The sequence below is a fragment of the Talpa europaea genome (genome assembly GCF_964194135.1).
Source record: "Talpa europaea genome assembly, chromosome: 14".
Taxonomy (NCBI): domain Eukaryota; kingdom Metazoa; phylum Chordata; class Mammalia; order Eulipotyphla; family Talpidae; genus Talpa; species Talpa europaea.
This window is the reverse complement of record NC_140082.1, coordinates 91,502,908-91,529,343: the sequence shown is the minus strand read 5'-3', so window position 1 is coordinate 91,529,343 and position 26,436 is coordinate 91,502,908. Positions and strand designations below refer to the sequence as shown.

The following is a 26,436-nucleotide window of genomic DNA, read 5'->3' as shown; positions in this document are numbered from 1 at the left end:
CCTGCCCCCCGCGCCCCCCCAGCCCCCACCCGCGGGCGCGGGGTCCACGCAACAATGGGCGTGGGCGCGGCGCGGCGCGCTCCCGGGCGGCCAATGGGCGGCCGCGGGGGCCGGGCCGGGCGGCGCGCGAGGTGACAGCCGGGCGGGCGGAGGGGCCGCGCGGGGAGGCCGAGGCCGAGGCCGTCCCAGCGCCGCCCGCGCCCGCGCCCGCCCGTCGCCGCGATGTCGGTGGCGGGGCTGAAGAAGCAGTTCCACAAGGCCAGCCAGGTAGCGCGGGCCCCGGCCGGGCGGGACGCGGCGGCCTCGACCCGGCCCCTTCCCGCCCCCTCCCGCCCCCTCGCCCGGGCGGCGCCGCGCGGGGACCTGGCGCGGGGAGGGGCGCGGGGACCGCGGCGCCCGCAGGGCCCCCCCCCCCCGGCCCACCCTCCCGTGTCCACCCCCCGCCGCGCCGCGGGCCCGGGATGCCCCATCCTCGGCGCCCCCAAATGCACCCGCCGCGCGGAGCCCCACGCCCGGGCCGGCTCCCCAGGGTGCGCGCGCTGGCGCCGGGCTCCTGCGCCCCAGAAGCGGGTCTGGGGGGAGACACGGCCGGCCGCGGTGTAAACAAACGGTGGCGAGCCCGGCTCAGGGCCCCGCAGGGCCGGGGGAGCCTCGCGGAGGAGGCCTGTGAGGAATTAGACCAAGGAGGCATTGTGGTTGGGGGTGCGGGTGTGGAGCAGGGCGCAGAGGAAAAGGGGGGCATAGAATTGGGATGTGTGGGGTAACGACAGGCGGATTTGTGTTCCTGGAGCGCAGTCTCCCCTGCCAGCTCCTCCTCGTGCAGCTCCCCACGCTGCACCCGGTGTCCCGGCTCCCTTCCTCTGCGGAGCCCCCCAGGTTGCTTAAAAACAGGGCGATGGATGTAATTTGGAAGCCACATTTGGGGTGAGTTTCGTCCTGCTTCTCCCACAAACACGCGCTCCGGAGAGCAGATGGAAGGAGAGGCCGCCAGGGGACTCTGCCTCAGGCCTGGTGTCCCTCACTGACCCTGGAGAAACCGGGGCACCGGCTCCCAGCCTGGGCAGGGGTGAACGGTGGAGTTATTGAGGGCGACGAGGAGCCGGGAGGTGCAGCCGCCCCGCTGCACCTGACAGTCCTCTGGGACCACGGGACATCAGAAGTGACCGGCCCTGGGGCGGTGTGTGCCCCGACCTGTGGCTCCTGGGGAGGCCAAGGCTGGAGCCACAGGTGACTTGGGATTTCCAGCACGAGTGGAGGTTTTAAAATATCAGAGAAAGGCAAGGGAGAAAGCACTGAGCGGGCCACGCAGACCAGGGGGCCAGAGCGCTGAGGGACGAGGGGTAGCCTGCTCTTGGATGAGGAGGAAGCGTCATAAAGGCTTGTGGAATAAATGAGACTTTGGGGAGCCCCGGCAGGAAAGAAGTGGTAGTGTGCAGGACAGAGGGGGTGTCCTGGAACACAGCGAGGGTGCTGTGAGGGACAGGCTGGGCCGGGCAGGCGGGGGCCAGGGGACCGGAGCCCCCGGGGGGCTGTGCTGGCTGCACTGGTGACCTCAGCGCTGTCGGGAGCCGTGGCCAGCTCGGCCCGTGGGCGCACGTCTCGGCGACGCACCCTTGCTGCTGCCACCTGGCCCTGAGCACCAGCCCGAGGGGACGCAGGACCTCAGGGGGGCGACTGCTTTGGGGAAATGGGGTGCCGGGCCGAGGCCTCTGGTCCGTCCGCCATCGCCCACCAGCGGGAGGCGAGCAGAGGCTCCGGGTCGTCGGCCTATTTTTTTGCCTGAACTGAAATCACTGAGACTGTGCGAGGAAAGCCCTCACAGGCTCCGTCTGGGCTTTGTGGTCCCAGGGCCCGTCAGATACGTTTTTCTCTCTCCTAGGAGTCTTTCTAAGAAATTTTGCAACGAAACAGACTTGGTGGAGGAGTCAGGCGGGCTGATGTAATACGAGGGCAGGGTAGTGAAAAACGCCAGCTGTTCTCCTGCCATGACGTCTGGACAGCAGGTTTCGAGCCTTGCGTGCAGGCCCAGGGCAGGGGAGGGCGTCCATGGATGCCAGCGGCGTGCTGACTCCGGCCCGGTGCCTGGCATGCTCTGGCCTCAGGTGCCGCCGCCGCCCGGGGGTCTGCTGGCGGCCTGCGGCTGGGGGCCGGCAACACCGTGGGTGTACACGCCCCTGAGCTGGGCGCAGTCGCGGGGTGAATTGTACCAGACGTGGGTTACCCGGATCCACGCAGCTCCCGGCCCCCCCGTTCCTGAGGAACTCCCGGGAGCAGTCAAGGGAAGACAGGAGACCCAACGGGCACCTTTCACCAGCCGCGGGGGCAGGCCCAGCTGCCGGGGGGCTCTCAGGGACAGGCAGCACAACAGGTGGCCAGTTCCGGAGCCGGCCCTTCCTCCTGCCGCCTTCCCTGTCGCCTGGAGACCGCCCCCTTGCGCGGCAGAGGACAGGCAGCCGCGGCTCGGCCTGCTCGGCACCCGCTCGGCGCAGGAAGGAGCACCCCCACCCCCCACCCCGTGCCCAGTGACTCCTTCCCGGCGCTCGGGACCAGGCTCGCGGCTCATGCCAGATCCTTCTCTCAAAAGGAAATTTTAATTGAGCGTCTTTCTCTGCACAGCGGCCCATTGGGGGTGCAGCTCGGGCTGCTGCTGGGGTGACCCCGGGAGCTGAGGTGGCCACACGGGCCTGGCCAGTGGCCCGTGGCTGTAAATGGCCACCTCTGCGCCCCGATGCCTGTGCTGCTCGTGTGTTTCCTTGTTCTTGGCTGCGTCGTGGCGCTGGGACACCCGCCCGCCCTCTGCTGCCCCCTTCCCGCTGGACATCCAGGCCCCCCAGGAAGTCTCGGGACAGTCGCCATCTCCTCCTCCCCTGCTGAGACCAGCCCCGGCGACCACGCGGGATGCCGTGACCCCGGACTTCGTGTCACGTTTGCTTCGTTTTGCCCCGGGGTGGGGGGCCTTTCCCCTCCGGCCTGTGACTCGGCTCCAGGGAGGGGCTGGTGACTGCAGCAGTCCCGAGGGGCCAGGTGGAGGCCACGGCCTTGGGCTGTCCTGGGAGCAGAAGCGGAACTTGCCGGAAGGGGCCCTCACCCCGCGGGGCTCGAGGAGCTCTGGGCAGTGTTCCCGCGTTCCCGCGCCACTACCTCCTTCGGGAGGAAACTGCTTAAACGGCTTCTCTCCGCGGCCTCTGGAGGATGGCTGCCCCTGCTCCCCTGGTGGCGACCGAGCCTGCCAGCGAATGCTCCGGGGCGCCCCAACGCACGTGTGCGCGGCAGGGCTGCCGTCTCCCCACACACCTGCTCACACCTGCACACACCTGCCCAGGGCCTGGCGGGCCCCTGAGCCCCGGTGATAACCGCCTTCCCCGAGCACCCGCGTCCTCCAGCAGCCTGTCCTGCTGCTCCAGCCTCCCGGGGACGCAGAGCCCACTCCCGGGTCCTCGCGGCTCCTCTTTCCCTTCTTGACCCGCCGCTCCTGCCTCCGCCGCGAGGCCTGGGCACGCGCACGTTGGCGGTGCCGGCTCTGCCATCCTGGCGTCGCTTGTCCTGCGTCTCAGGCCCTGCCAGATGTCACCAGCAGCCTCTCCCAGGGCTTGTCGGGGCACAGGTGGGCAGTGGCCGCTGGCCGTCCCTCCTAGGGCTCCGAGCTCCCTGGGCCCTGAGCTCTGGCCCTTGATGGCGCAGGGACCGGGCCATGCGGCCACATAAATTTTGCTCTTGCTGTGTGGCTCGGTCTGTCCCTCTCTGCCGCCTGCTTTGTCTCGAGCTTTGGCTTTTATAAGTTAGGTGGGCGCAAGCAGCAGCCAGGCGCCGCAGGTTGGGGGGCAGGACGGGCGACGCTAAAGACAGACCACCCGGCTGACGGTGGTTCTCCCCGTTCTGCTGAGGACAGACTTCAGGGTGGGGCGGGGAGCGGGAATGGCCAGGGCTGGTCAAAGGCAGGACACGTCACGCAGAAACCCGGCCCCGGGAACCCGGGTGATGTCATGACCTGATGTCACTTCAAGTAAGAAAAGGAAAGGCTTGAGATTTGTTAGACAGGAAAAAAAAAAAAGAATTTGAAAACAGGGGAGGCGGGGACCTGGCAGGAAGGCCGCGGTGGGGCGAGGGTGGCTCTGGCTCCCTCTGCAGCCTCTGTGCCGCCGCCTGGTCTCGAGGGCTGCTGGCTGCCCAGCGGTGCTGAGTGGGGCTGTGGCACGGTCAGATCCAGCTTTGCTGGTCTGACAGTGTTGGCTCCTGTTAAATTTAAGAACTGTATTTGGATTTTTTTTTTTTACAGATTTCTTTTTTTTTTTTTTTTTAAGATTTATTTATTTATTTATGCAAGCACCGGGTACAGTCAGAAGCACGGGAGGGTGAGAGAATTCACCAGAGCCAGAGCGGGGAGCAGAGCAGGCAGAAGGACCGAAGTACACTGCTTGGGGGGGCAGCGGGCGGCAGGAGAGGTCTGCGCGCCATGTGGGACCCTCCTCCGGTGGCCGGGGAGCAGCCGGGGATCGAACCGGCGCCGCAGAGGCCACGGGCAGCTTCGCAACCCAGCGCTCAACCGCTGCGCCACCAGGGAGGCCCAGATTTCTTTATTTATGCATACAACAGCTGGGGTACAGGCCAGAGGTGTGGGGGGTGAGAGGATTCACCAGAGACAGAGCGGGGAGCAGAACAGTCAGACTGACTGAAATGCACTGCTGAGGGGAGCAGCGGGCGAGACAGGAGAGGGCTGCTGTGCCATGTGGGTAGCTCCCTGGCTGGCAGGGGATCACACTCGTTCTGCAGAGGCTGCGGACAGCTTCATAGGTTGCGTCTTAACCCCTTGCACCACCAGGGAGGCCCTAAATTTTTTTTTTTAAGATTGATTTATTTATGCAAGAACTGGGGTACAGACCAGAGGTGTGGGAGGGTGAGAGGATTCACCAGAGACAGAATGGGGAGTGGAACAGGCAGATTGACTGAAATACACCGCTGAGGGGAGCAGCGGGTGAGACAGGAGAGGTCTGCTGCGCCATGTGGGTATCTCCCCAGTCGGCCGGGAATCGAACCCGCACTGCAGAGACTGCGGACAGCTTCACAGCGCTGTGCTCAGCCCACTGCGCCACCGGGGAGGCCCCATATTTGAAATTTTGAAAAGATGATTCATGTTTCTAGAGAAGAAAGAGGGCAAAGTTCTTCTGGGAACGTGCTGGCTTTCATCATGCCTCCAGGTCTGGATAGCCCAGGGTTGAGTGGAAGCTGACCCGTTTCTGTTCTCGGAGGAGTTTGCAGCCTCTCTGGAGAAGCCTCCCTCCCCCGCCCCGCCACGTGCTTCAGTCTCACAAAACCTAGTCTAGATCAGACCCTGCGTAAAGCTCAACCCCAGAGTGACCACACGCATCTGGCCGCAGCTTCTCTGCGTGTCTCTGAGGCTCCAGGCCACGCGCTCCCGGAGGCCTGAGCTGGTCAGCCCTGGTGTGAGGGCGGGTGGGCGAGGCGGGGCTGTCCTCATGGGCAGCACAGAGCGCTCTTTGTGGGGCTGCCGGTGGCCGTCACAGCAGGGTGCCCGCGCTGTAGCACAGTCCTGCCTGGCGCGGGGCGCCCCATCCCGCCCAGAGATGCAGAATCCTCCATATATGAATAAAACAGCCTTGTGCCTGGAAGAGAAAAGTGCCTCATTGTCAGGAAGCCACGTGCGTACTGGCCCAGCTCATGGCTACTGCGTCGTGTCTTCAGGGGCAGCTCGCGTGGCGCACACGCGTTGGGGCCCTGATGCCTCCTCTGGGGCACGAGGTGACACCGGCTTTGTCCTTTGGTTGTTACAGTAAAGATGTCCTGTCTGCCTCGGCTGCCTCCATCGTGGACTGCTGTGCAAGAGTTTTTACTTAAAAAAACTTGATTTTTAACTTAAGAAAACTCAGTTTTTGTATGGTCTCCTGTCCCATATGGGAGTTGCAGCAGCTTATAAGGAGTTTAAAAAGTAAAATGTAAATAAGAATAATGGCCCATGGTCAGGAAATATATAACATCGTGGTGAAGTCAAGGCTTGTGGAGGTTTGTGTGGCACATTCACATGTGAATATGCTCCGGAAAAGATCTCCAGAGTCATCGCTATTGTCAGATTTCATGTCGAGCTCCCTGGCGGCCAGGGTGAAAAGAGGAAGGAATCAGTAACCCTTTCTCTGCCTGCATACAAGGCAGGAGGCGTGCCCACTCCTCTTTTGGCGTTGCACCTCCCCGCAGCAAGCTGGCTGCAGGGGATAGCTGAGGAAGCGGTGCTGTGGCCTCTGCACCCAGTGCCTGGGCTGGGCCTCCTCCCGGGAGCTGCCTGGGGGCCCTGGTACCTGGCATCCACCCACAGCCTCCAGCTCCACCTTGTGAGCTTCTGGCCTCCCTGGGAGTGTTCCTGGCCCTCAGCAAGGTGACAACTATCAGGGTAGATACAGGGATGAGTTTCTATCAAGTCTGATTCTGCTTGATCACAGAGATTCCTTCTTCCTTTAATGTCAATCTTCAAAGGCCTTTATTAAAACGAAACCAGGGCCTCCCCGGTGGCGCAGGCTGTTGAGCGCAGCGCTGTGAAGCTGTCCACAGTCTCTGCAGCGCGGGTTCGATCGCAGCTGGCCAGGGAGATTCCCACATGGTGCAGCAGACCTCTCCTGACTCACCCGCTGCTCCCTTCAGCAATATGTTTCAGTCAGTCTGCCTGTTCTGCTCCCCGCTCTGTCTTTGGTGAGTCTTCTCACCCTCCCGCGCCTCTGGCCTATACCCCAGATCTTTTATGCATGAATAAATAAAAAATCTTAAAAAAAAAAAAAACAAAACCACAGAAATATGGGGAAGGGTAACATCCTTTCCCAAGAAAATGAAAAGTTAGAAATACTTTGTTGCATAGAGTTGACAATAATAGAAATTAATAACTACTGTAGTAGTTTACACTTGATCTTAGCCAAAAGGCGGAGAAGCGATTACTACTGTAGTATTTTATATAACAACATATAGTATTCGAGTTAGATGTTATTTTGTAGCAGCATTCATTTTGAGGCCGTGCATTTTTATGAACTTTCACTGTGTAATTTCCTGTCCGGTTTAAGGAGTATTTGCCTGCCCAAAGCCATCACGATGTGCTCTCTGTGTAATGTTCACCTCTGCGTTTCCCTGGAACTGGTGATCCCGAGTGGTGTGAGGGACGAGTTAAGATTCAGGTTTCACATTTTTTGTATCATCTGGAACCTCATTGGCACAGCACATTCAGGAACGTGTTGGGAACACAGGGTTCTGAGGTCGGGGTGGACATGGCAAGCTCCCGGTTCTCCAGATGCCCTGTTGCTCCTCAGGGGGCTGTGTCCCTGCAGGCTCATGGCCAGTGCTGCTGACCTCAGGGGGGCAGGGAGGTGCCTGCTGGCTGTTAGCTGTCGGATCCCTTTCCACAGTCACGCTGCACTAGCTCGGGGTGAATGTGTGCGTCTGAGGTAGAGCCCGAAGCCCTCCTTACCAGCTGGGCAGGGGGTGCTTCTGTGAGAGGTGCGGGAGGAGCGGTGTGTGTAGGGAGCGAACTTGGTATGAGCGTGTGGCTGTCCATGAGGCCGCGGGCCTGTAGCTTGGGGACTGATTTGGGGCCGAACGTGATGACAGGGGCTGCACGTGTGCGTTTCCCAGGAGGGAGGGGAGGCCAGGCGGGGGAGGGCTGCAGCCATACCTGGTGTTGCCCCCCGAGGCGAGGCCCCCAGCCACCCTGTTCCCTTTGCACCGGTCACTTGCAGCTGGCCTGGACAGGGAGACCCTGCCGTGGGGTGCCCCTGCCCAGTCGGCAGGGCCCCTTCCTGGGGGGCACCAGCTTTCTTTGGCTCCAGAGCCGAGTTTCACCCACCGATTTTCTTTCCTCATTCTGTCATTACAGCTGCTTCTCAGAAAGCAAAATTACTAAATGTTGGCGGCAGTAGTTTGGGTTTGGCAGTGGAGAGGCCCGACGTGGGCAGGCCCCGGCTCTGCCTGTGGGCACGCGTGGTCTTTACCGGTCAGATGTCCAGTAATACCTCCCAGGCGTCTGCAGGGAAAAGCCTGCGTGGGCTGGAGCGAGAATAACGGAAAAATCCCCAGAGTCCTTCACTCTGAAGAGCGGCCCTGCCTGAGCTGCGGGGTCGCCACCTGAGGGAGGCTTCGCGTCTTCAGCACCTTTCATTTTTCCCAGGAATCTTTGACGGTGCCTTTAAACAGGCCGGCGTCCGAAGAGAATGTGGGTGTGCTGCGCCCTGAAAACCAGAGTTTCTGGCCATTTTCAGAGCCACGCCTGGGTGTGCTTGTGTGCACATTTATCCTGCTTCAGGGCCATGGAAGGGCTTTCGCCCCCAGCGCTTTGTCCCTTGGCTGCATGGACTGACCCGTGGCCATCTTCTCTGCAGATAACGTTTTCCCCCATTTCTCTGCCCTCACGTCAGCTCAGTGTTGTCACGATGTCCAGTTTGTTTATAACGCTCCTTTGTATTTTTCATCCGTCCCCTTGAGTTCCCGTGTGGTCACGTCCCAGGGACTACCTTCCAGCCCAGAGCCTCTCTCTTCTGCAGTGTCTACTTGGTACTAACCCTCCTGCTGATGTCCTGATGGCAGCGATTGAAACTTCCGTCTGCAGTCACTGCCTCCTGTGTCATGCGGTCCATCGCCACCCATTTCTTCTGAGGCGCCGACCGCCATCACTCTCAGGCCCTCAGGGATGGACCAAAAGCCTGGGGTGTCCACTGTGATGTCTCTTTGTCCTCTGTCCTCCACCCCAGTCTTGTGTCTGATGCCATGACGCTGCAGGATCCCCACCGGGCCTCCCGCCTTCAGCGGCCTCTGTGCGGCCCCCACATCTGGCCTGCTGTCTGCACAGCTCTTCGCCTGCCGGAGCCCGGGGGCCGCGTGTGGCTGGGGGAGCTGCTCCTTTATGATTCCCTTTCCGCCCGCAGTTTCTCCTCTTCTGCTCTGGTTTCCTAGGCTACGGTCCACTCCTGCGTGTCCTGCTCAGCCGTTACGCCCTGTGCTGCAGCAGAGTCTCCCCGGAGAAGCAGCTTCTGTGAGCCCCATCTTCCCAGGGTGTCCCCCCGCCCCATGAGGCTGCCCAGCTCCTGACCGCCCTGCGGCTCTGATGCCCCCAGAGCTGCAAAAACCGTCTTTCACTCTGAAATGATCTTAGACGCACAGAAACGTCTCCAAGCTCGCGCAGAGAGCTCACACACAGCCTTCGCTCAGCTCCCCGCGGTAGTAACTTGCAAATAGTTTTCATCGTTTACATTCATAGCTGAGACTTGCCATGTTTTCCGAGCTGGCGAGAGCGAGCCTGGCTGCTCACAGTTGACAGAAGAGACGCAGGCGTGGGCAGGGTGGCGGGCCTTCTCAAAGTGTGTTCCGGGGAACACTGGCCTCTGCGATTTCTCCCCAGAAGCAGCCTTTCCTGAGACCCAGCGGAGGGCGGTGGGTGCGCATCTGGTCAGGCCCTCGCTGACCGCGGACGGCTGCCCGGCCAGGCTCTTTCTCAGCCGTGTCCTCTCCCTCGGCTTCCCCGGCGTCCCCCTGTGGGAAACCCGCGGCCTCCGTCTCTCCCTTCCTGGGCAGTGTTTCTGCAGGGGTGGAGCTGGTTGCTGCCAGGGGCTCGTGGGTTCTGGCCGCGTCCTTTTCATGCTGCTCCTGGGTGCCCCGCCGCTCACTTCCCGGGTCTGGCACATGGCTGGGCTGGGCGCCTGATGATCCGTGTTTCCCCTGGCGCCCGGGGAGGCCTCGTCCTGGGCGTCGCTCAGTGCTCCGGGGCGCCGGGCTGTCCCTCCGTTGCCTTCCATGGCATGGTCATCTCTCGGGATGTCTGGGCTGACGCTGCTCTTGCTCACCTGGGACCGGGTGTCTAGCACGGCTCCCCCAACTTCAGTTCCAGGGATGAGCTGTGGTTCCCGACGAGCTTGCCCTCCCCTGCACTGTCAGAGGGGGCCCGGAGCCCCTCGCGCCTCCTCCCTGCGTAGCCAATATTCCCTGTTTATTAAAAACGCAGTGCTGCCCTTTGCGATGCTCTGCCCTGGTCCGTGAGTCCCTCGCTGGCCTCTCCAGGCACCTAGTCTAGAGTTTTCCATCACTGAAGTATTCATTTTCACAACTGTTTTTTATTTCCAAGAGTTCCACGTTACAGCCACTTAGTCGTTCCCTTTAGGGGATGATCTGCTCTTCATCAGGGGTCACACCTGCCTGCTGCTGACCCCCCAGAGCATTGTTGGGCTCCAGGGCTGTCCCTGCCATGGGGATTGGGCTGGCCATGCTCTGGTGCGCCTCAGACCCACGTTTCCGGGCGTGTGCACCTGGGGACCTTGGTCACTCTCCCCTCCTGCTGCTGGGCTTCTCACCCTTGGTCTCCAAGGCCCCACATGCTGGATGGTGACAGCCGGGTTACCGGATCTGGCCTGGGCTGGGCCGACCATTTGACTCCTTGCTTTCCAGTCTCCCTGCCCTGCAGGTTGCCAAGGCTGACCTTGCCAAGGCTCACAGACCAACCTCTCCAGCCCCTGTTCTCCCCACCCCGTCTCAAAGCTGGCGTGGGGCCTGGGCCTGCGTGTCATGGGGCGTCCCCCTGCTTCCCCCAGGGCCAGGCTCCGGGCAGAGAAGCCCAGCAGGTGCGGCCCAGCACCCCCCACCCCCCGCCGTGCCGCCATTCCCTCCCCTGTCAGCTGTCCCGGCAGGTCGGGCCTGGGGGGCCCCACCCCAGAGATAAGGTTTGACAATTTTACAGGGCTTCGGGCAGAAACCCACAGGCTGACCTGACGTTTTGCCTTGTTGTCATGACGTGGTGGCGTGAGGGCGGCCACCGTGCAGTGCAGTGACTTGTGTTTATTTCTGCAGCTGCTTAGTGAGAAAATAAGTGGCGTTGAAGGAACGAAACTGGACGACGAATTTCTGGACATGGAAAGGGTAAGAGCATTTCATGTGATTTTTCTACAGACTTGACTTTGGCTGCCATGGGGCCTGGGCTCGTGTGGGGGCTGGCGGGGGGCGGGGGGCAGGGGGCGGGGACGGGGCAAACCCACGGACACTCCTGCGCAGGACCCTCTGGCCTGGAGGCGGGATTGGGGCTCTGGCTCTCTCTAGCGGACAAAAGCCAGAACGCGCCGGAGGCGCCCGTCCCGGCAGGGACAGCGGCTGCAAGGAGAAGGCCACGGTCCCGTGACCGGCTCCTGGAGAACTGAAATCTGTGCAGTTTCCTGGTCAGCTCAGAGGGGCGTGGGTGGGGGCAGGCCTGGGGCCACCAGCAACTGCCAGTCCCTGTGTCCTTCCCTTCGTGTCGGGCCCTGTGGACAGCTGAATGGTCTCACCCCAGGGACGAGGGAGCAAGCACAGCCCCTGCCCGCGGGCGAGGAGCCCAGTGAGGGCTGGTGACCATGGGTGGGGCCGTAGCAGTGGCCGGGGAGGGGTCTGGCCCAGGCTGTGTTGGGGGGTCCCTCTCTCCAGGGCCCCTGTGCCTGGACACACTGACCTGCAGTCTGCCTAGATGAGAGCAGCGGGTTTCTAGAAAGGCTAGTACTGGGGCGGGGCGGCTTATTCTGCTTTGCTTTATGGAAAAAGCTTGTCTTTGAACCTCGAGAGGCACAGCCCACCTGCTGCCCTGCTCCCTGGGCTCGGCGGGTCTCTCAGGGGACTTAGCAGCCACGTGCAACTTGGGCACGGGCGGGACAGCGCAGCTGAGATGTTGCTGTTTGCTGTGAATGCCCCGAGTTTGTTATTGATCTATGTGTGTGTATGTGTGTGTGTGGTTTTTCTTTAAGAAAATAGACGTCACCAATAAAGCTGTTGCAGAAATTCTTTCAAAAACCACAGAATATCTTCAGCCAAATCCAGGTAAAGTCGGGAGATACCCAGCGTCTGCATGTGGTGGGAGTGGACAAGGCTGTGTCCAGACCCCAGAGAAGCATGCGGGTGGTTGCCATGGTGACCCTGCACCCGGGACCAGAGGGTTGGGCGGGGCATCCCCTCCGGTCTAGTCTCCGGCCAAGCCCTGGGGACCAGGTGGTGACCTCCGGAGCCGGCAAGGTCATCTGAGCCTGGACTGTGGCGCCAGCTGGCCCTTTGCTGTGGGAGCCAAGGTGATCCCAGCTGTGGGCGCGGCGCAGGCCCAACCTGGGAAAATCTAGAAAGCGAAAATTCAGAAGCTGGTTTTCTAAAACAGAAACGTGCCCGAGGCTGGTGCTCAGCACAGTCATCCCTGCCCACAACTGCCTGCAGCCCAAGCACCTTCCTCCTGGCACCTGCCCTCCCTGGGGTTTGGGTCAGGCATCCCCCCATCCCCACACCCTCGGCCTGCTCGCCGGCACCCCAGAGCCCATCTCCAAGTCCTGCGGCCCGAGGCCCAGGAGAGCGGCCCCTCCCGGGACCAGGAGCTGAGCTGCCCAAGGGGCCGCCCACGGCCAGTGTGGGGGGTGACCCCTTTCTCCCCAGGCGCCCCTGGCTGTCCAGTAAAATCCGGGGCGGGTGGACACCGGCTGGTAGTTTGAAGCTGTGTCTCGCCATCCTGGTCTCGCTGGGTCCCCAGGAGAGACCAGGTGCTGGCGGGTCCGGGTCTGGCCTGTGGGGGAGCTGCGTGGCAGTGCCTTCTCCGGGGATTGCGAGGTGCACCTGTTGCACCCCCTTGTCCCCGGAAAGGGTCACAGACGACCATGTCTTCAAGCATACAGAGCGAAGCTGGGGATGCTGAACACCATGTCGAAGATCCGGGGGCAGGTGAAAACCACGGGGTACCCCCAGACGGAGGGCCTGCTGGGCGACTGTCTGCTGAAGTACGGGAAGGAGCTCGGGGAGGACTCCAGCTTTGGTGAGTGCCCGGGGCCGGCAAGATGGCAGCCCCGCTGAGCCCGACGTCTGTCATTGGTGTCACAGAGCAGTGCTCACAGTGGGTGCTCGAGGCAGGGCCCAGGAACCGGGCGGGTCCATGCAGGACAATTCCCCGGCCGGGTGCGACCCGCAGCACCCACCCCTGCCCCGTGTGCTCCCCTCTTGCTCATTCTCAGGCACATGGCGCAGCCTTAAGGAGGTTAAAACAGGGTGTGCGGGTCACTCCCCTCTGCCTGGGTGTCCTGAAGTCTCTGTCCTTGTCGGACGCGCAGGCCTGGTCCCGAGAGGGGCTTCCTGGCCCAGGTGGGAGCACACGCACGTCTACGCCCAGGACGGGCCTGCCGTCAGTGGCTGCATCATGACCCATGACACTAGACAACAGACCCGTGGTGCTGGACATGCTGGCCTTGGACAGGGAGGGGAGTGGTGGGGCCTCAGCCCTCTAGAACCCCCGCTCGGGGTGTTGGTGTCCAGGCTCAAGTTGCTGGCCACTGGGGCAGGAGGGGTGGGGTCTGAGGCAGCACGGGGTGCCCACGCAGGGAAGGGCCAGGCCTCTCTGTCCGCAGGGGGAGCTACTTGCAGTGAGTGTCCGCTGGGCACACTCTTGGCCACGTCCTCCTTCATGGGAGGGGAGCCGCAACCCCCACCCCCACGGTCTTTACTAGTCAATTTGGAGAACCCGGGAGACCTCACCCAGCCTCTCCCAGAGGGATCGTCTCCAGAGCCCGCGCCCCCAGCCACAGCGGCCTGCTTGCTAGTCAGTGGGGGCGGCTGGTGGAGCTGCAGGGAGGGCCGGGCCATCCAGAGCAGACCCCTGCCCGGAGGCCGGTGGCGCTGCCAGGTCAGCCTGACCCCGGCATGGGCGGGGCCTCCAGAGCGCCCAGCCAGAAGCTGGGACGAGGTTTTGTTCATTTATGGCCGTGGTAGCCCTCGTGGGTGAGCCCTGCGCTGCCCCAAAGAATCCTTTCACTGCTTACAAAGAGGGTTTGTTCCCGGCCTCTAAGGAGCCTCTGTGCCAGAGGTCACGGCCTGCTCGCGGGCGCCGCCTGGGGCCGTGTGGCGGGTGGGCCGCAGGCCGCCTTGCTCTGGTCAGGACTTGCGTCCCGCGTCCCTGCCCCGCAGCCCTCTGGGGGACATGGCGGCGCCCAGCAGCGTTAACGCGTCTCTGTTGCAGGCAACGCCCTGCTGGAGGTCGGCGAGTCCATGAAGCTGATGGCTGAAGTCAAAGACTCTCTGGACATCACCGTGAAGCAGACATTTATCGACCCCCTTCAGTTACTGCAAGACAAAGACCTAAAAGAGATTGGGGTGCGTTCTGGGCGCGGCTGCTGCGGCTCACGTCACGGCGACGTGCAGGACCGCGAGGTCGGGGTCAGGCGCCCAGAACGTCTCTGCTGGTGCCCGCACAGCAGGGCCTGGCCTGCATCTGAGTCGGCGCCCCTCAGCCCGTGCTGGCCCCGCTTCCGCCGCCATTTCTCACGTCACGCGATTCAGTCCCTTGGGCCCTCAGGCTCCGCCGCTGCAGCTGCACGTGGTCACACGCATGGGGCGAGGCCCTTCTATGGCTTCCCCGGGGACGGACCTCAGGGTCCTGGGGACTATTAAAAACGGCCTCCTGGAGCCTCGCAGGCTTCGGCGCCTGTGGTCACTCTCTCCCCTGCCCGCGCGGTCTCTGTAGAACAACCCGGAGGCTTCCGCGCGGCTGGTGATGCCCCAGGGAGCTGCCTGAGCCTCCAGGGGCCCTCGCCGGGGCCCTCGCCAGGCCCCTCCTGGATTGCCTGTGGCCCCGGGGATCCTCCCCGTGGGGTCTGTGCCCTGCCGACCTTCCCTCTGGGAGGCTCTCGTTCTCTTCCTGGCTGCGTCCAGTGCCCACCCCCGCGTGTCAGGGCCTCTGTCTTCTGAGGGTGCAGGGCCTGCTCCGTGTGGGGTGCTGCTGATTTTTTGCTCGCACATCATGCTAGTGGGTGACTCTGGGGAGGCAGCGTTGAGTGGGGAGTCCAGAGCCTCTTTCCCGGTGAGGAGCCTTGAGGCAGCGGCCCATTGCCGCTGCGTGTCTGCTGCTGTGGCCCCGAGGAAGGCCCGAGAAGGCCACTGCTGGCCCCAGGCCCGGGCCCGGTTGGGCAGCTGGCCATGGATACGTGGGTCCAGGGCACCCGTGACACGTACATGCAGCTCAACGTGGGCTCCCTGCGCTGCCGCTGTTTCTAATTCTCATGGCGCCCAGCTGCTGGGTGCAAGCTGGAGGGCCTGAGCTGAATCCCAGCGGCGGTGGGGCCGGTACACAGCAGTCTCCCTGGCCTGGACTGTGCTCCTGGCCTGTGGCCTCTGGCCTCCCCGCCCTGTCAGTGCCCCCGCGCCCGTGTCTTGCGTGCACTCGTCTGCCTGGACACAGCTCCTGGGCCGGGAGCTCGGCACATGGCGCTGGTCATCATGGGTGAGGAAATGGTTCTTTAAAAAGCAGCTATTTGAGGGGCTGCTGGCAGGTCTGTCCCCGTGCTGGGCTCAGGCAGCTGGCTCTGGTTGTCCATGGCGTCCGGGAGATGCGTGAGTGTTCCGGGCACGCGAGAGATACGTGTTTTATGATCTACTTCTTAGGGAGGAGGTGATGGCAACGTCAAGAGGAAAGTCCTTGTTTTTAGTATAACTTGGTCGCAAATTTATCAGGACCTTATCAGAGCTGAAATGAAGGACTTTGGAAAACGGATCTGACCGCGGGCGCACCGTCCTCTCGCGTCTTATAACAGTCATTCACCCCCCCTGGCCTCCGCCCACCCTCGGTCCATCCCTTCCGCCGCTGACCTCCTCCCCGCGCTCCCGAGGGCGCGGCAGGGGCGTCAGGACACGCTGAGGAGCCGGGGCGGGGCGGCCCCACCCGGGCCCCGCGTCTCACAGCGCGTTGGCTCGCGGGGCCTGAGGCGGCTCTCTCTCTCTCTCTCTCTCTCTCTCTCTCTCTCCCTCAGCATCACCTGAGGAAGCTGGAAGGCCGCCGCCTGGACTACGACTATAAGAAGAAGCGCGTAGGGAAGATACCAGAGGACGAAGTCAGACAAGCGGTGGACAAGTTCGAAGAGTCCAAGGAGCTGGCGGAAAGGAGCATGTTTAACTTTTTAGAGAATGACGTAAGCACTGCAGCCCGGGCGCCCCGCGCGCGCACAACCCTGGGGCGCGCCCGGCCCGGCGGGGGGCGGGGGGGGGGCGCTGGGCCCTCACCGTGGCCCGGCCTTGCGGTCGCCCCGGCACGACGGCCGCCCCAGGCTCAGCTGGCCGGGGCTCTCGGGGTCCCGGGGGGGCCGGGGGGAACGGCCCGGTCGGGCGAGGAGGGGGTTTCGCAGGAAAACGGGCGGCCGGGGCCCGGGGAGCCGCTGCGGCAGGTGTGCGGGCCGCGCCGCCCGCTCAGCCCAGCCCGGCCTGCCCGCCCCGGCCCGGCAGGAGACCCGCCTTCCCGCCTGCCGTGGCGCCGCTGGGCGTGGGGGCGCGAGGGCGGCGGGGCCAGACGCCCCGCAACGCCCCGCAACGCCCCGCAACGCCCCGCAACGCCCCGCAACGCCCCGCAACGCCCCGCAACGCCCCGCAACGCCCCGCGGCCCCACGTTCCCTGACGCCACGCCCCCCGCGGTGGACGCCACTCTCCGCAGCCCCACATCCCGTCACGCCACAGCACGCCCCCGTGGCGCCACGCCCCCCACGCCACGCCACGCTCCTGTGACGCCGTGCTCCGCGACGCCGCGCTCCCGTGACGCACACGCGTGCGCATACACGCCCCGCCCCGCCCCCCACACTCCTTCCCCCCCACACACACCTCCCCCCGCCCCTCCCCGCTCCCCCGGCTCCCCACAAAGCTGGGCGGCTCCCCGGGTCCCCCTGCTCGAGGCGCCTGAGCGCGGCCGGCCTAGTCTGCGCGGTCCCTCCGCGGGCCCCGGCCGGCGGCCCCGGGCCTGCTGGGCCTCGCCGCGTGAGGCAAGGTTGGCCTCCCGGCAAACTCCCGGCGCGGCCGCGGCGCCTCCTCGAGCCCGGGCCGGGCCCCGCCGGCCGGGAAAGGGCGCCCGGGGGCCCCGCCTCACCAGGGCCTCTGCTCGGCCGCAGGTGGAGCAGGTCAGCCAGCTGGCCGTGCTCGTGGAGGCGGCGCTGGAGTACCACAGGCAGTCGGCGGGCATCCTGCAGGAGCTGCAGGGCAGGCTGCAGGCGCGGTGAGCCCCCGCCGCCCCCCGCCGGGGCTCCCGCTGTCGGCCCGGCTCCGGGAGCGGCGCGGGTGGGGGTGGGACGGCCCCGGGCGGCGATGTACGGCTTTGGGGGGGGCCCGGCTGGGTCAGGGTCCTGGGTCTGCTGCTTTTGCATGGACGGGCTCGCCAACCCGCAGCCCGCTGCTGGGCTGCCCCCGCCTGCCCAGCTTCCTGGGGCACCGCGAGCGCGGGGCATGGGACGGCGTACGCGCCCTGGCATGGGGTCTGGGAGGGTGGGGCGGGCGCTTCCCGGCGCAGCACCGACCCAGGAGGCAGCTGGCAGGCAGGAGGGCTCCGGAGCGCCCGAGGGCGTGTGCCCAGCCTCCCGCAGGGTTGCCTGGACTCTGGGGGAGTAGGGGCGTGTGCTGCTCGCGCTGCAGTGAAACACTGGCTTCAAAAAACGCCCTGCTTTTGGACCAGGTTTGAGAACAGAAGTTTGCAAGCATGTGCTTGAATCAGTGCTGTGGGCAGGGAGCGCGGCAGGGGCCAGTGGCTGAGGCCTGTGCAGCCTCGTGCCCGCCAGGGTGGGGTTGTTCTCTCTGCCCAAGGGGATGTGGCTGAGCAGCCCCTTTGGTGTCTCATCAGCCCTGGAGCTTCCCGGTGAAACCCCCAACCCCCGCGTGCCAGGAGCCAGGCAGGCTTGGGGCCGCCCTGGGCAGCTGACGCTCCTGCGTGTGTTACAGGATCTCGGCCGCGTCCAGCGCCCCCAGACGCGAGTACAAGCCCAGGCCTGTGAAAAGAAGTCCGAGCGAGCTCAATGGGCTGTCGGCTGCCTCCTCCGCCAAGACCACAGGTGAGAGGCGCTTTTCCCTGCAGGTGCCCCGGACGGCTCCAGAGTCCTCCTGCCTGCCGTGCTCTGAGGGTGCAGCAGCCTCTCACTTATTTTTGTGAGCCCTTCCCTCACCAACGCCAGCCCCAGTGTGTGTGTCGGGTTTGGAGCCGCGGCAAGAAGGATGCCTCAGTTCTCCCTGCTATGCCTGACCACAGGCCCCAGCCGTAGCCTTTAGAGTCCTGTGGCGAGCTCTTTCCAGGTGTTTGCTGAGTCCACAAGTTCTGAGTCGGTGGTGCTGAGCGGCCGCAGTGTCCCCGAGCAGGCTGCGGTGTCCCAGGGCCACGTCCTTGTCTTCTAAGGAGACCTGAGCTCGGCTGTGCTTGATGCCTGGCATCTCAGCAGCCCTCGCCCAGGCGTGGCGTTTGAGAGTCCCCGTGGTTCCCACTGCCTTAAGTCCACCTCGGAAGGTCCGGGTCTGTCCTCCCATGCACAGAAGCCCAGCGGCTCCCATGCCCACCTGGCCTTGGTGCGGTGGTGTCAGAGGGCGCTCGCGCTGCACGTGGACAGGGGGCCCTGGGGTGCGCCCATGCCACGTGGCTTTCTGGTTTCCAGGCCCCAGGCTCCTGCAGGGCTCCTGCAGGGTGGAGTTTGCAGCTGGCTTTGGTTGGGGCCCCAGAGTTATTTCCAAGTTCTGCAAAACGGTCCAGCCCTCTTTTCAACAGCTTCTCAGCTTTCTGCTGTGCACACTCCCTGTTCACCGCCTCGGTGCCCCAGTTACTTGCTGCTGTGAAAAGCCTTTAGCTTTAGCTGCCCCCAGGCCCCATATGCCGTGGGCAGGTCTGTCTGGGAAACCGAATTGCTGAATCAACATGAATGCAAATTTAAGATGACATGTGGATGCCGAGGTTCCCCTCAGGGTGGGCACCATCTCCGCACCTGGCATCCTGCCGCTTTGCTGGGCAGTCACCTCGCACAAGAGGGGTCCAGGTTTCATTTGCATTTTGTGGCTACCGTGAGGTCCGTCACTGGTCCTGTATTTGAGTTGCCATTTATGCTTTCTAGTGTCCGAGTCGTCTGTGCAGTTTATTTATTTTTCTCCGGATGGTTTACTTTGTCTTCATGGTGTACAAGAGATCCTTTCTCGTCGGGGTGTCAGTCGTTCCCCCAAAGCTGATGGTTCCAGTTTGAGAGTTCTCTGTTTATTCCAAGTAGAAGCCCTATTTATTTTAAAGATTTGTTTTATTTATGCAGGCATGTAAGAACTGGGGTGCAGGCCAGAGGTGCTGGGGTTAGTGGGCTCACTAGGGGCAGAGTGAGAAATGAAACAGGCGGATCCACTGAAATCCACTGCTGACGGGAGCAGCGGGCAAGACAGGAGAGGTCTGCTGCACCATGTGGGTAGCTCCCTGGCTGGTCAAACTCATGCTGCAGTGGCTGCGGATAGCTTCATAGTGCTGTCTTAACCCCTGTGCCACCAGGAGGCCCCCAGATAGAATTCCTTTGACCATTATGTGGTTTGCAAACACTTTTGTTCTATATCTTCTTTTTATTCTTTTAACAGGGTTTTCTACAGATCCAGACTTTACTTTTGATGAAGTCTAGTTTTACTGAGATGTAATTGGCAAATAACTCTGTGTTAGTTTAAGACACACCACACAGCAGTGTGAGGGTGTAGCTCTCGAATCACTGCATGAAGAGCATTCAAACAGCAGTTAAGAGGAGAACAGCCCCACTGTGGGGCCTTGCGCCTACGCTGAGGCCAGCATCTCCCCTGTCAAGCTGCTCCTCACACCTCCACGTGCAAAGGTTTGAACTGCAGTGTCTGTGAGACAGAGGGCGGCTGGGCGCTGGTTTCTGGCGTGAGTTGCGGCGCTGAGTGCCCTTCAAGGAACATGCCTGTTTCTCCTCAGCTGCCAAATCGAAGCCTAAAGCTGGTCATGACATCCCCTTTCCACCCCCTTGACATACGTCACTCCTCTGTCGTCTCTATCAGTGCTGTGTCTTTTCTTCTTTCTGGCGACAGGTGTAACAACCTTATTGATCATCTTGTATGATTTTCTTTTTGATTTGATTTCTGTTGTTCGTTGTTTGGTAGTTCATTGATTTTCACTTTGATCTGTGTTACTTCAGTTCTGCTACTTTGGAGCTTGTGCATGCGTTGTCTAGTTTCTTCACGCGAAGGCTGAGGTCGCGCATCTTCTGTCCGAGCTCGAGCTGGATGTCTAGTGCTGTGAGTGCTCTCTGAGGACTGCTTTAGCAGCATCTCCCAGGTCTTGATGTGTTGTGTTTTTATAGTCTCCCCTTCAAGATACTTTGTAACTTTACTTTGGACAGCCTCTTTCACCCCCAGTTTATTTTGCGGTGTGTTTATTTTCCGTAGATTTAGGTTTTTTCCCAGATAGCTGTCACTTTCAGATTTCTAATTAATTTCATATTGGTGAAATAACATACTTTGTGTGGATTGTGTCCTTTAAAATATTTTAATCTTGCTTTTTGGTCAGAAATAGGATGCATTTCATTTCTTAGAAGATCTTCATGCTCCTGGACCGTGTGTCTGTCCTTGCCGTGGCCGAGTTGTCACAAAGCCAAGTCGTTTGCTAGTGCCGCCTCTGTGGCCTACTGATACTTTGTCTGTTCTTTTTACTTTGGGGCGAGGGTATTGACATCCCTGGTTGGGATTGTGAGAGCGTCTGTTTCTCCAGGAAGTCCTGCCGGAAGTGTGAGGAAATCGGTGGGTCACTCTCCCTCCTTGTGCCTCACTCTCCCTGGCCATTCTGACCTGACCACTTAGATTGCTGTTCACCTCAGGATTTTTTTTAACTGCTCAAGTTTTCTTCACTGTTCCTTTTGTCTTTTCCTTTTGAAAATTCTGCTGGGTGTTGAGGCATTTGGCTTTGCTGTGTGTCTTGTCTTTTCCCGCTTTGTTCTCTTACTCTAGTGGCAAAGGGGAGAGGGAGGCTGAAGCCGCACGTCCGCCTGCGATGTTGCCGTGGGTGAACAGGGACAGGCTTGGTGACCAGCTGGCAGTTCCTGCCGCCTGCGGATCTGAGATGGAGGAGCAGGTCCTGCCTCCGCTTCCTTCTCTCTGGAGTCCTGCACATTCACTTCTGTTAGAGTGCCGGACCACAGGCGTCTGGGAATGTATGTCTGGGGTTGGCAAACTTTTCCTGTGGAGGGCCACAGAGTAGCGATTTGGGGCACTGTGTGCAGTGGGGGCCTCTGTTATAGCGAGCTCCTGCTGGGAGGTGGGAAAGCGCAGCGGACCATGTGGAAATGAAAGGGCGCGTGTGTCCCACTGAAATGCTGTTTTGCTCACAGGCTGTAGTTCACTGACCCCTGGGGGAGTCTCTGGGAAATCAACTCAGCAGTCTCTAGCAGAGTAAAAATGCCTGCATGCTCAGGGGCTTCGATTCTGGAAATGCAAAGAAATAATGTAGCAGAGCACGTGCCTGTATCTGTCGTTGAGCCACCTAGACAAATAGGAGGTTCCGGGGGGAGCTGCCCGGTGGCCAGTGGTCAGTATTCAGGTCCGGCTGAGCAGGTGCTGGGGTCCGGATGGCACACTGTGCGGCTGGCCCAGGTTAGTAATGCAGAAGTGTGAAAATGTGTGTGGAGTCCTATTGCGTGGAGAAGACAGAGCGGCCAGTAGGTCTTCATCACGACTCTGTGCCAGGTACTTGGTGGGGCTGTGGGCAATATTTTTTGAGAAATAATTTAAATTGTATTTTAATTAGATGATTTGCATAAAAAACTAATTCCTCTGGGGAAACTGGTGGCTCTTGAAGAGCAGGTGTCTTCCTTCCGTAAGGGGCCTGTCCTGCCCGTCACCATCCCGCTTGGCTGGGCAGCAGTGGTCACGCACACGTGGGCCCGCCGGGAAGAGGGCGGCGTGGGGTGTGTCCCCAGGCCAGTGTCCGCGGCGCGCCTGCCCTGTGTTCTCGCTCCTCCTGCAGTGTGGACGGAACAGCCAGCTTTCTCTTTCTACTCTGCTGTTTTTGGTCAGAAGAGCTGCTTCTGGGTGTGGACAGGACGGCAAGGCGCTGCTAACCTCTGTCCAGAGAAAAGCTGTAGAGAAATGGAAAATTTCCAAAATCAGCCCAATCCCAGAGCTCCCCCCATGTTACATCTGAATGAAGGACCCAGGACCCCAGGACTCAGTCCCTGCCCCCACTCTCTCCACCGTCCAGTGGGCAGTTCTTGGCGACAGGACCTGGCCCCACGAGAGCTCAGCCTGCCTCTGAGGAAGCACCCTCACTGGCCTGCAGCAGCCCCAAGACTGCGCCCCAGAAGAGTGAAAGTGTGTGAATGGGAGTGCCCCAGGGGCACTGGGTCTGGGCTGCTGAGCACCACGGGCCGGGGCTCCGAGGGGTGTTCTCTCTCCTGAAACCAATTCCTCTCCTCCCAGGTGTGCAGGAGCCCTGACGGTATCAAGTGTAGAGTGTGACAGTAGCAGATCAGGCAGCCCTGCAGCAGCTGGGTGGGTCCTGGGTGCCCAGAGTACTCCAGGACTGTTGCTGAGCACCCCGCTTTCACACTGAGTTGAGCCTCAGAGGCTCGTGAGCTCTATCTCAAGGTCACAGAGTCAGAGGGAGCAGAGCCCTGCCCCTTACCTTCTAGATCCTTCTTTGGTATTGCGGAGAAGGGGCGGGAAGAGCACACGGTGTCCGGGAGCAGCAGGAATGACTGATCCTCAAGATCCCCGATGGCAGGACACAGTGGCCAGCAGGTGGCCGCATGCCCAGGGAGCCCGGCAGTTGCGCCTGACCTGGGGGTGGTGTCTGCCTGCCCTGGCCCGGCCCCTTCTGGGCTGGCGGCTCAGTCCTTCAACAGAGGGGTGGCGGTCAGTCGGAGGCGGACTGTGCCAGGGGCTGGCCGTGCTGGGGGCTGGCCGGGGGTTCTGGTTAGGCTCATGCCCAGCTCAGCTCTGGGCGCTGCCCTCCCGTGTGCCTCTCCTCACTCCTGGGGCAGCCCAGTCCTGCTCACGTCCACGCCTGCCCCCTTGGTGTGTGGTGAGATGTCCCAGCGGAAGGGGCCGCCCGGTGTCTCTGAGGCTTGGTTCAGAAGTGGCCCGTCACAGCCGCATCAGTGCGGGGCCGCTTCCCACCAGGACCGGAACGCTTTGCACATGATGTTTATAAAGGGGAGGAAAAATGTCAAGCATTTCACTAACGATTTAAAGCAAAGCTCCCTGGACTCTGCCAGAAATGAATTCCAAGAACATTTTCTTCATCATTTTTCCTTCTAAAGAAAGGCAGGGGGTGGGGGTGGGGGGAGACCTCGGGCCCCTTAGGGTGCATGTAGGCCTGAGATGGGCGCTCTGGTTGTGCCAGTTCTAGGGACTTAAGAGAATGAATCCAGTCAGCTAACAATGGGGGGCGGGCTGAAAGTCACGCTTGAAACGCTGGACTGCGGGCCGAACCCCAGTCCAGCCCTGGTCGGCGGACGCCAGCCGGCCCTGCCTAAGGGGGCAGCCAAGAAAGTCCTTGGGGGAGATGTGCGGGTGTCGCGGGCGGAAGGGGGTCGGCCTTCTGTGCTGGGCCACGTGGTCACTGAGTGACAACTTTAAAGACTAGAGGACATTTTTTATGAACTTATTTACAAAGTATCTGGCACCGAAGAGCCTGAGGGGGCCTCCCGGTAAGGCAGCTCGTTAGGCTCAGGCTGGGAGGGCAGCAGCCATGGGGCAGGCTGGGCCATGCCTGCCCTCAGACAAAGAGACTTTTGTAAGTTCCCTGAGGCTGGGCAGGGCAAGGAAGTAACACCTGCACCCCAGCCGCCCCCTAAGAGGGACTGGGGCCCTGGGGTTCGCTCGAGTCCAGACTGGCGAGCTGTGATGTGGAGCCCCCCGCCGCCCAGGGACCGCAGTCTGTGTTTTTGACCTAAAGCTCCAAAGAGGAGATTGAAGCCTCCCACGGCAGGGACATGCTGGGTGCGAGCCATCAGCTTGCTCGCGGCCTCTCTGTCCTCCCGCCTCCCGTGGCCGGGCCAGTCACCCTGTTACAGGGCAGGGATGGGGCACCCCAGACCCTGCAAACCTGCCTGCTCTAAATAGGTTCTGCCATCCGCTGCATCAACGCAAAACATGAGACTTTAGTGGGAAGGGACTTTAATACAATTAGGAAGCGATTCAGAAAAGGCAAAGAATCTAGTTTCTAAATGAAGCACCCACAGTTCCCCGTCCTCTCGTGGGTAAAAGTCCACCCAAGCGGGATTGGCCCAGAGCAAGGCCCCAAAGCTGCCACAAGCCTAAAGCACCTTCCAGCGGGGACCCACAGAAAAGGGTCAGAAACAACCAGACACGTCTGGGAAGAAAAGAGCAACATCAACATCAAGATAAAAGCTGCCATGGTCACCTCCCCGTGGGTCTCACCCGCATCTGTGTCACCCCGTCCACGACCAAAAGGCAAGCGCAGTTTCTCCACGTGTCTCTCGGCTCCTTGTGCCTCCTCCAGGGCTCCTTCTGGCTCCATCCTGCTCCTTCCTTCCTCAGTCTCCTCTGCAGCCTCTTCTCTCCCTGCTCAGCTCCACCCTCCCTTGGGTGGACCAGGGAACCTGGAACCTCCCCCTTTCCTGGGGACCCCCCTGTTATAACACCGAGGCTGGGGGCCTGGTTCAGGCTGAAGCCAGGCGCCCCCTTGCTGCAGGCCCCGGCAGGAGAGGGCCCCGCATTGCCATGGGCAAAGGCAGACTTCCCCTTCCTGGCACCAAGTCCACAGCTTTACTAGATGTTTCCCACTGTTGTTGTTTTTTGGAGTCTGTGGGTTTGGAGTGCGGGGCCCTTGGGCTCACTCTGGGAAAGGTGTCACTAGAGCTCCCGTTTCAGCGACATGCGGCGAGTTTCCTGGGCACGTTTCTCCTTGAGACAGAGACATTAGTTATATTTAAAGGGCAGGTTTATTAGGGGAAGGGTTAGAAAAGTAAAGCACACTCACCTAGACACAAGCGGGCAGGAAGAGCTGCTCCCGGGGACAGGTTTGCTGAGAGAGGCCTGCGCGGTTGCAGGCGGGCGGCCTTGACAGGTCACGGGCAGGCAGGAGGCTGCGGCCCTGCAGAGGGAGAGGCGCCTGCGTGGTCACAGGCGGGCAGAGGGCATGCTGCCCCAGCCTGTGCGGAGACTGCCCTGAGGGAGTCTTCATCTGCTTGGGAGGGGCCGCGCCTTGTGAGCTGCCAGTGGGTTGCTCCTTTTGGATAACTGTAGAATCTGAAAGGGACCGGAGAGGCTGCCCTGGGCTCCATCTCTATATCTTTACCTTTGGGGTCTGTTGGGCTCCAGCTCCGTATCTTTAGACCAGGGTATGGTTTCCTCAACCGTGTGGATGGTCATGCTGCTCTCTCCTGCCCCCACTATTCTCGTCGTCCGCCACCACTCCCCTGCCCGGCCTGAGCTGCTGCGGCCGACCGACACTCGCCCGCCATCCGGGCAGGCCAGGGAGGGGCAGGTCCGGGGCCCGAGAGGCCTGCGCCGTGCGGCAGGCTCCCCCTCGCCACCTGTGACCCCCAGAGCCCCACCCCGAGCTCCGGCACACTGGAGCTGGCTTCGGTGTCTCCACCGGGGGCTGCAGCCTCTGACCCTGAGCAGCAGCCCGGGTGTGGGGAGGAAACTGGGGCCAGGAGGTGACCCAGCCGGGGTGAGCGGGGTCAGAGGCTCTGTCCGGAGGCCGCGCTGGTAGACAAAACGGCGCTGGAGGTGCTGACCCAGGTGGTCTGCGGTGGCGAGCCCAACGCCGCGCGGGCTGGCCCAGCCAGCTGAAGGGAAGCCGTCGGCTGCAAACTTGTTGCTATGAAGAGTTTGAGGTTTTAGGTTTGAAAGCTTTGGGAGGGAGGGTGAGCCGCTGTGCCCGCGGTAGCTCGGGCGAAGCCGCCCCGTGGCCGGAGCGGGCCCAGAGTGGCCGCGCGCTGCCCACGTGTCAGCTGGACGTGGGGTGCACGCCCCAGCCCAGCTCCGTCGGCATCAGGGGAGGGGCCCCGCCAGAGGCCTGCCGGGGCGATCTTGTTGCGGAAGCGCAGCCTGCGAGGAGGCTGGCGCCCGCCCCGGGGCCCCAAATCCTCCCTCCGCGCCTCCGGGTGTCCGCTCAGCCCAGACAGCGGGCGGCCTGCGGGGTCCCAGGATCCGTCCTGGCGGCCGCCTGGCCCGTCGCCCCCTGACTGCCTGTCTGCTCTCCCAGCCTACAGCAGACTGCAGGCGGCCGAGTAGGAAGCCGGGACGGCTTCGGGAAGGCCGCGTGACCAGGACAGGCAGGCCGCGGCCCGAGGACTTGGGAGGCAGGAGCAGAGCTAGAAAGCAGGACCCAGCTCCGGAGGCGCGGTGGCCGGCCTGGGGCTCCCCTAGTGGCCACGGCGCCTGCAGGTCAGTAGCTGCCCAGCCTCCATCCTGGGGACCCCGAGAGCTCAGTGGACGGCCGGGCCAGTGCCGATCTCACCCCGGGTGGGGTGGGTTTGTCTCTGCCTTCTGGCGGCTGCCCAAGTGCTTCAGGGTAGTAGAACCCCACATTTGGGGCCAGCGGGGGAAGGAGGGCGTGGCGGGCGCCCCCCGCCTATACCCAAGCCAAAGTCAAGCACAGCGAAGGGGCCGCCGCCCTCTCCCCTCCCACCAGGGGAGACGCCCGCCCCGGCGCGCGGCAGAGAGCGGGGAGCGGGTGC

At 62.1% G+C, this 26,436-nt stretch overlaps 1 protein-coding gene across 1 annotated transcript in view; it reads left to right on the top strand.

Moving 5' to 3' along the window:
* Positions 1-222: 222 nt before the first annotated feature.
* SH3GL3 (SH3 domain containing GRB2 like 3, endophilin A3) overlaps positions 223-26,436 on the top strand; it is a gene marked incomplete at both ends in the record, with an annotated part of 30,067 nt that continues 3,853 nt past the window's right edge. Inside the window, 8 exons of the mRNA XM_084253660.1 lie at positions 223-267; positions 10,822-10,890; positions 11,742-11,814; positions 12,641-12,784; positions 13,979-14,112; positions 15,765-15,923; positions 16,888-16,991; positions 17,708-17,817. Coding sequence (XP_084109786.1) covers positions 223-267; positions 10,822-10,890; positions 11,742-11,814; positions 12,641-12,784; positions 13,979-14,112; positions 15,765-15,923; positions 16,888-16,991; positions 17,708-17,817 — 838 coding nt within the window. The remainder of the gene's footprint in view (positions 268-10,821; positions 10,891-11,741; positions 11,815-12,640; positions 12,785-13,978; positions 14,113-15,764; positions 15,924-16,887; positions 16,992-17,707; positions 17,818-26,436) is intronic.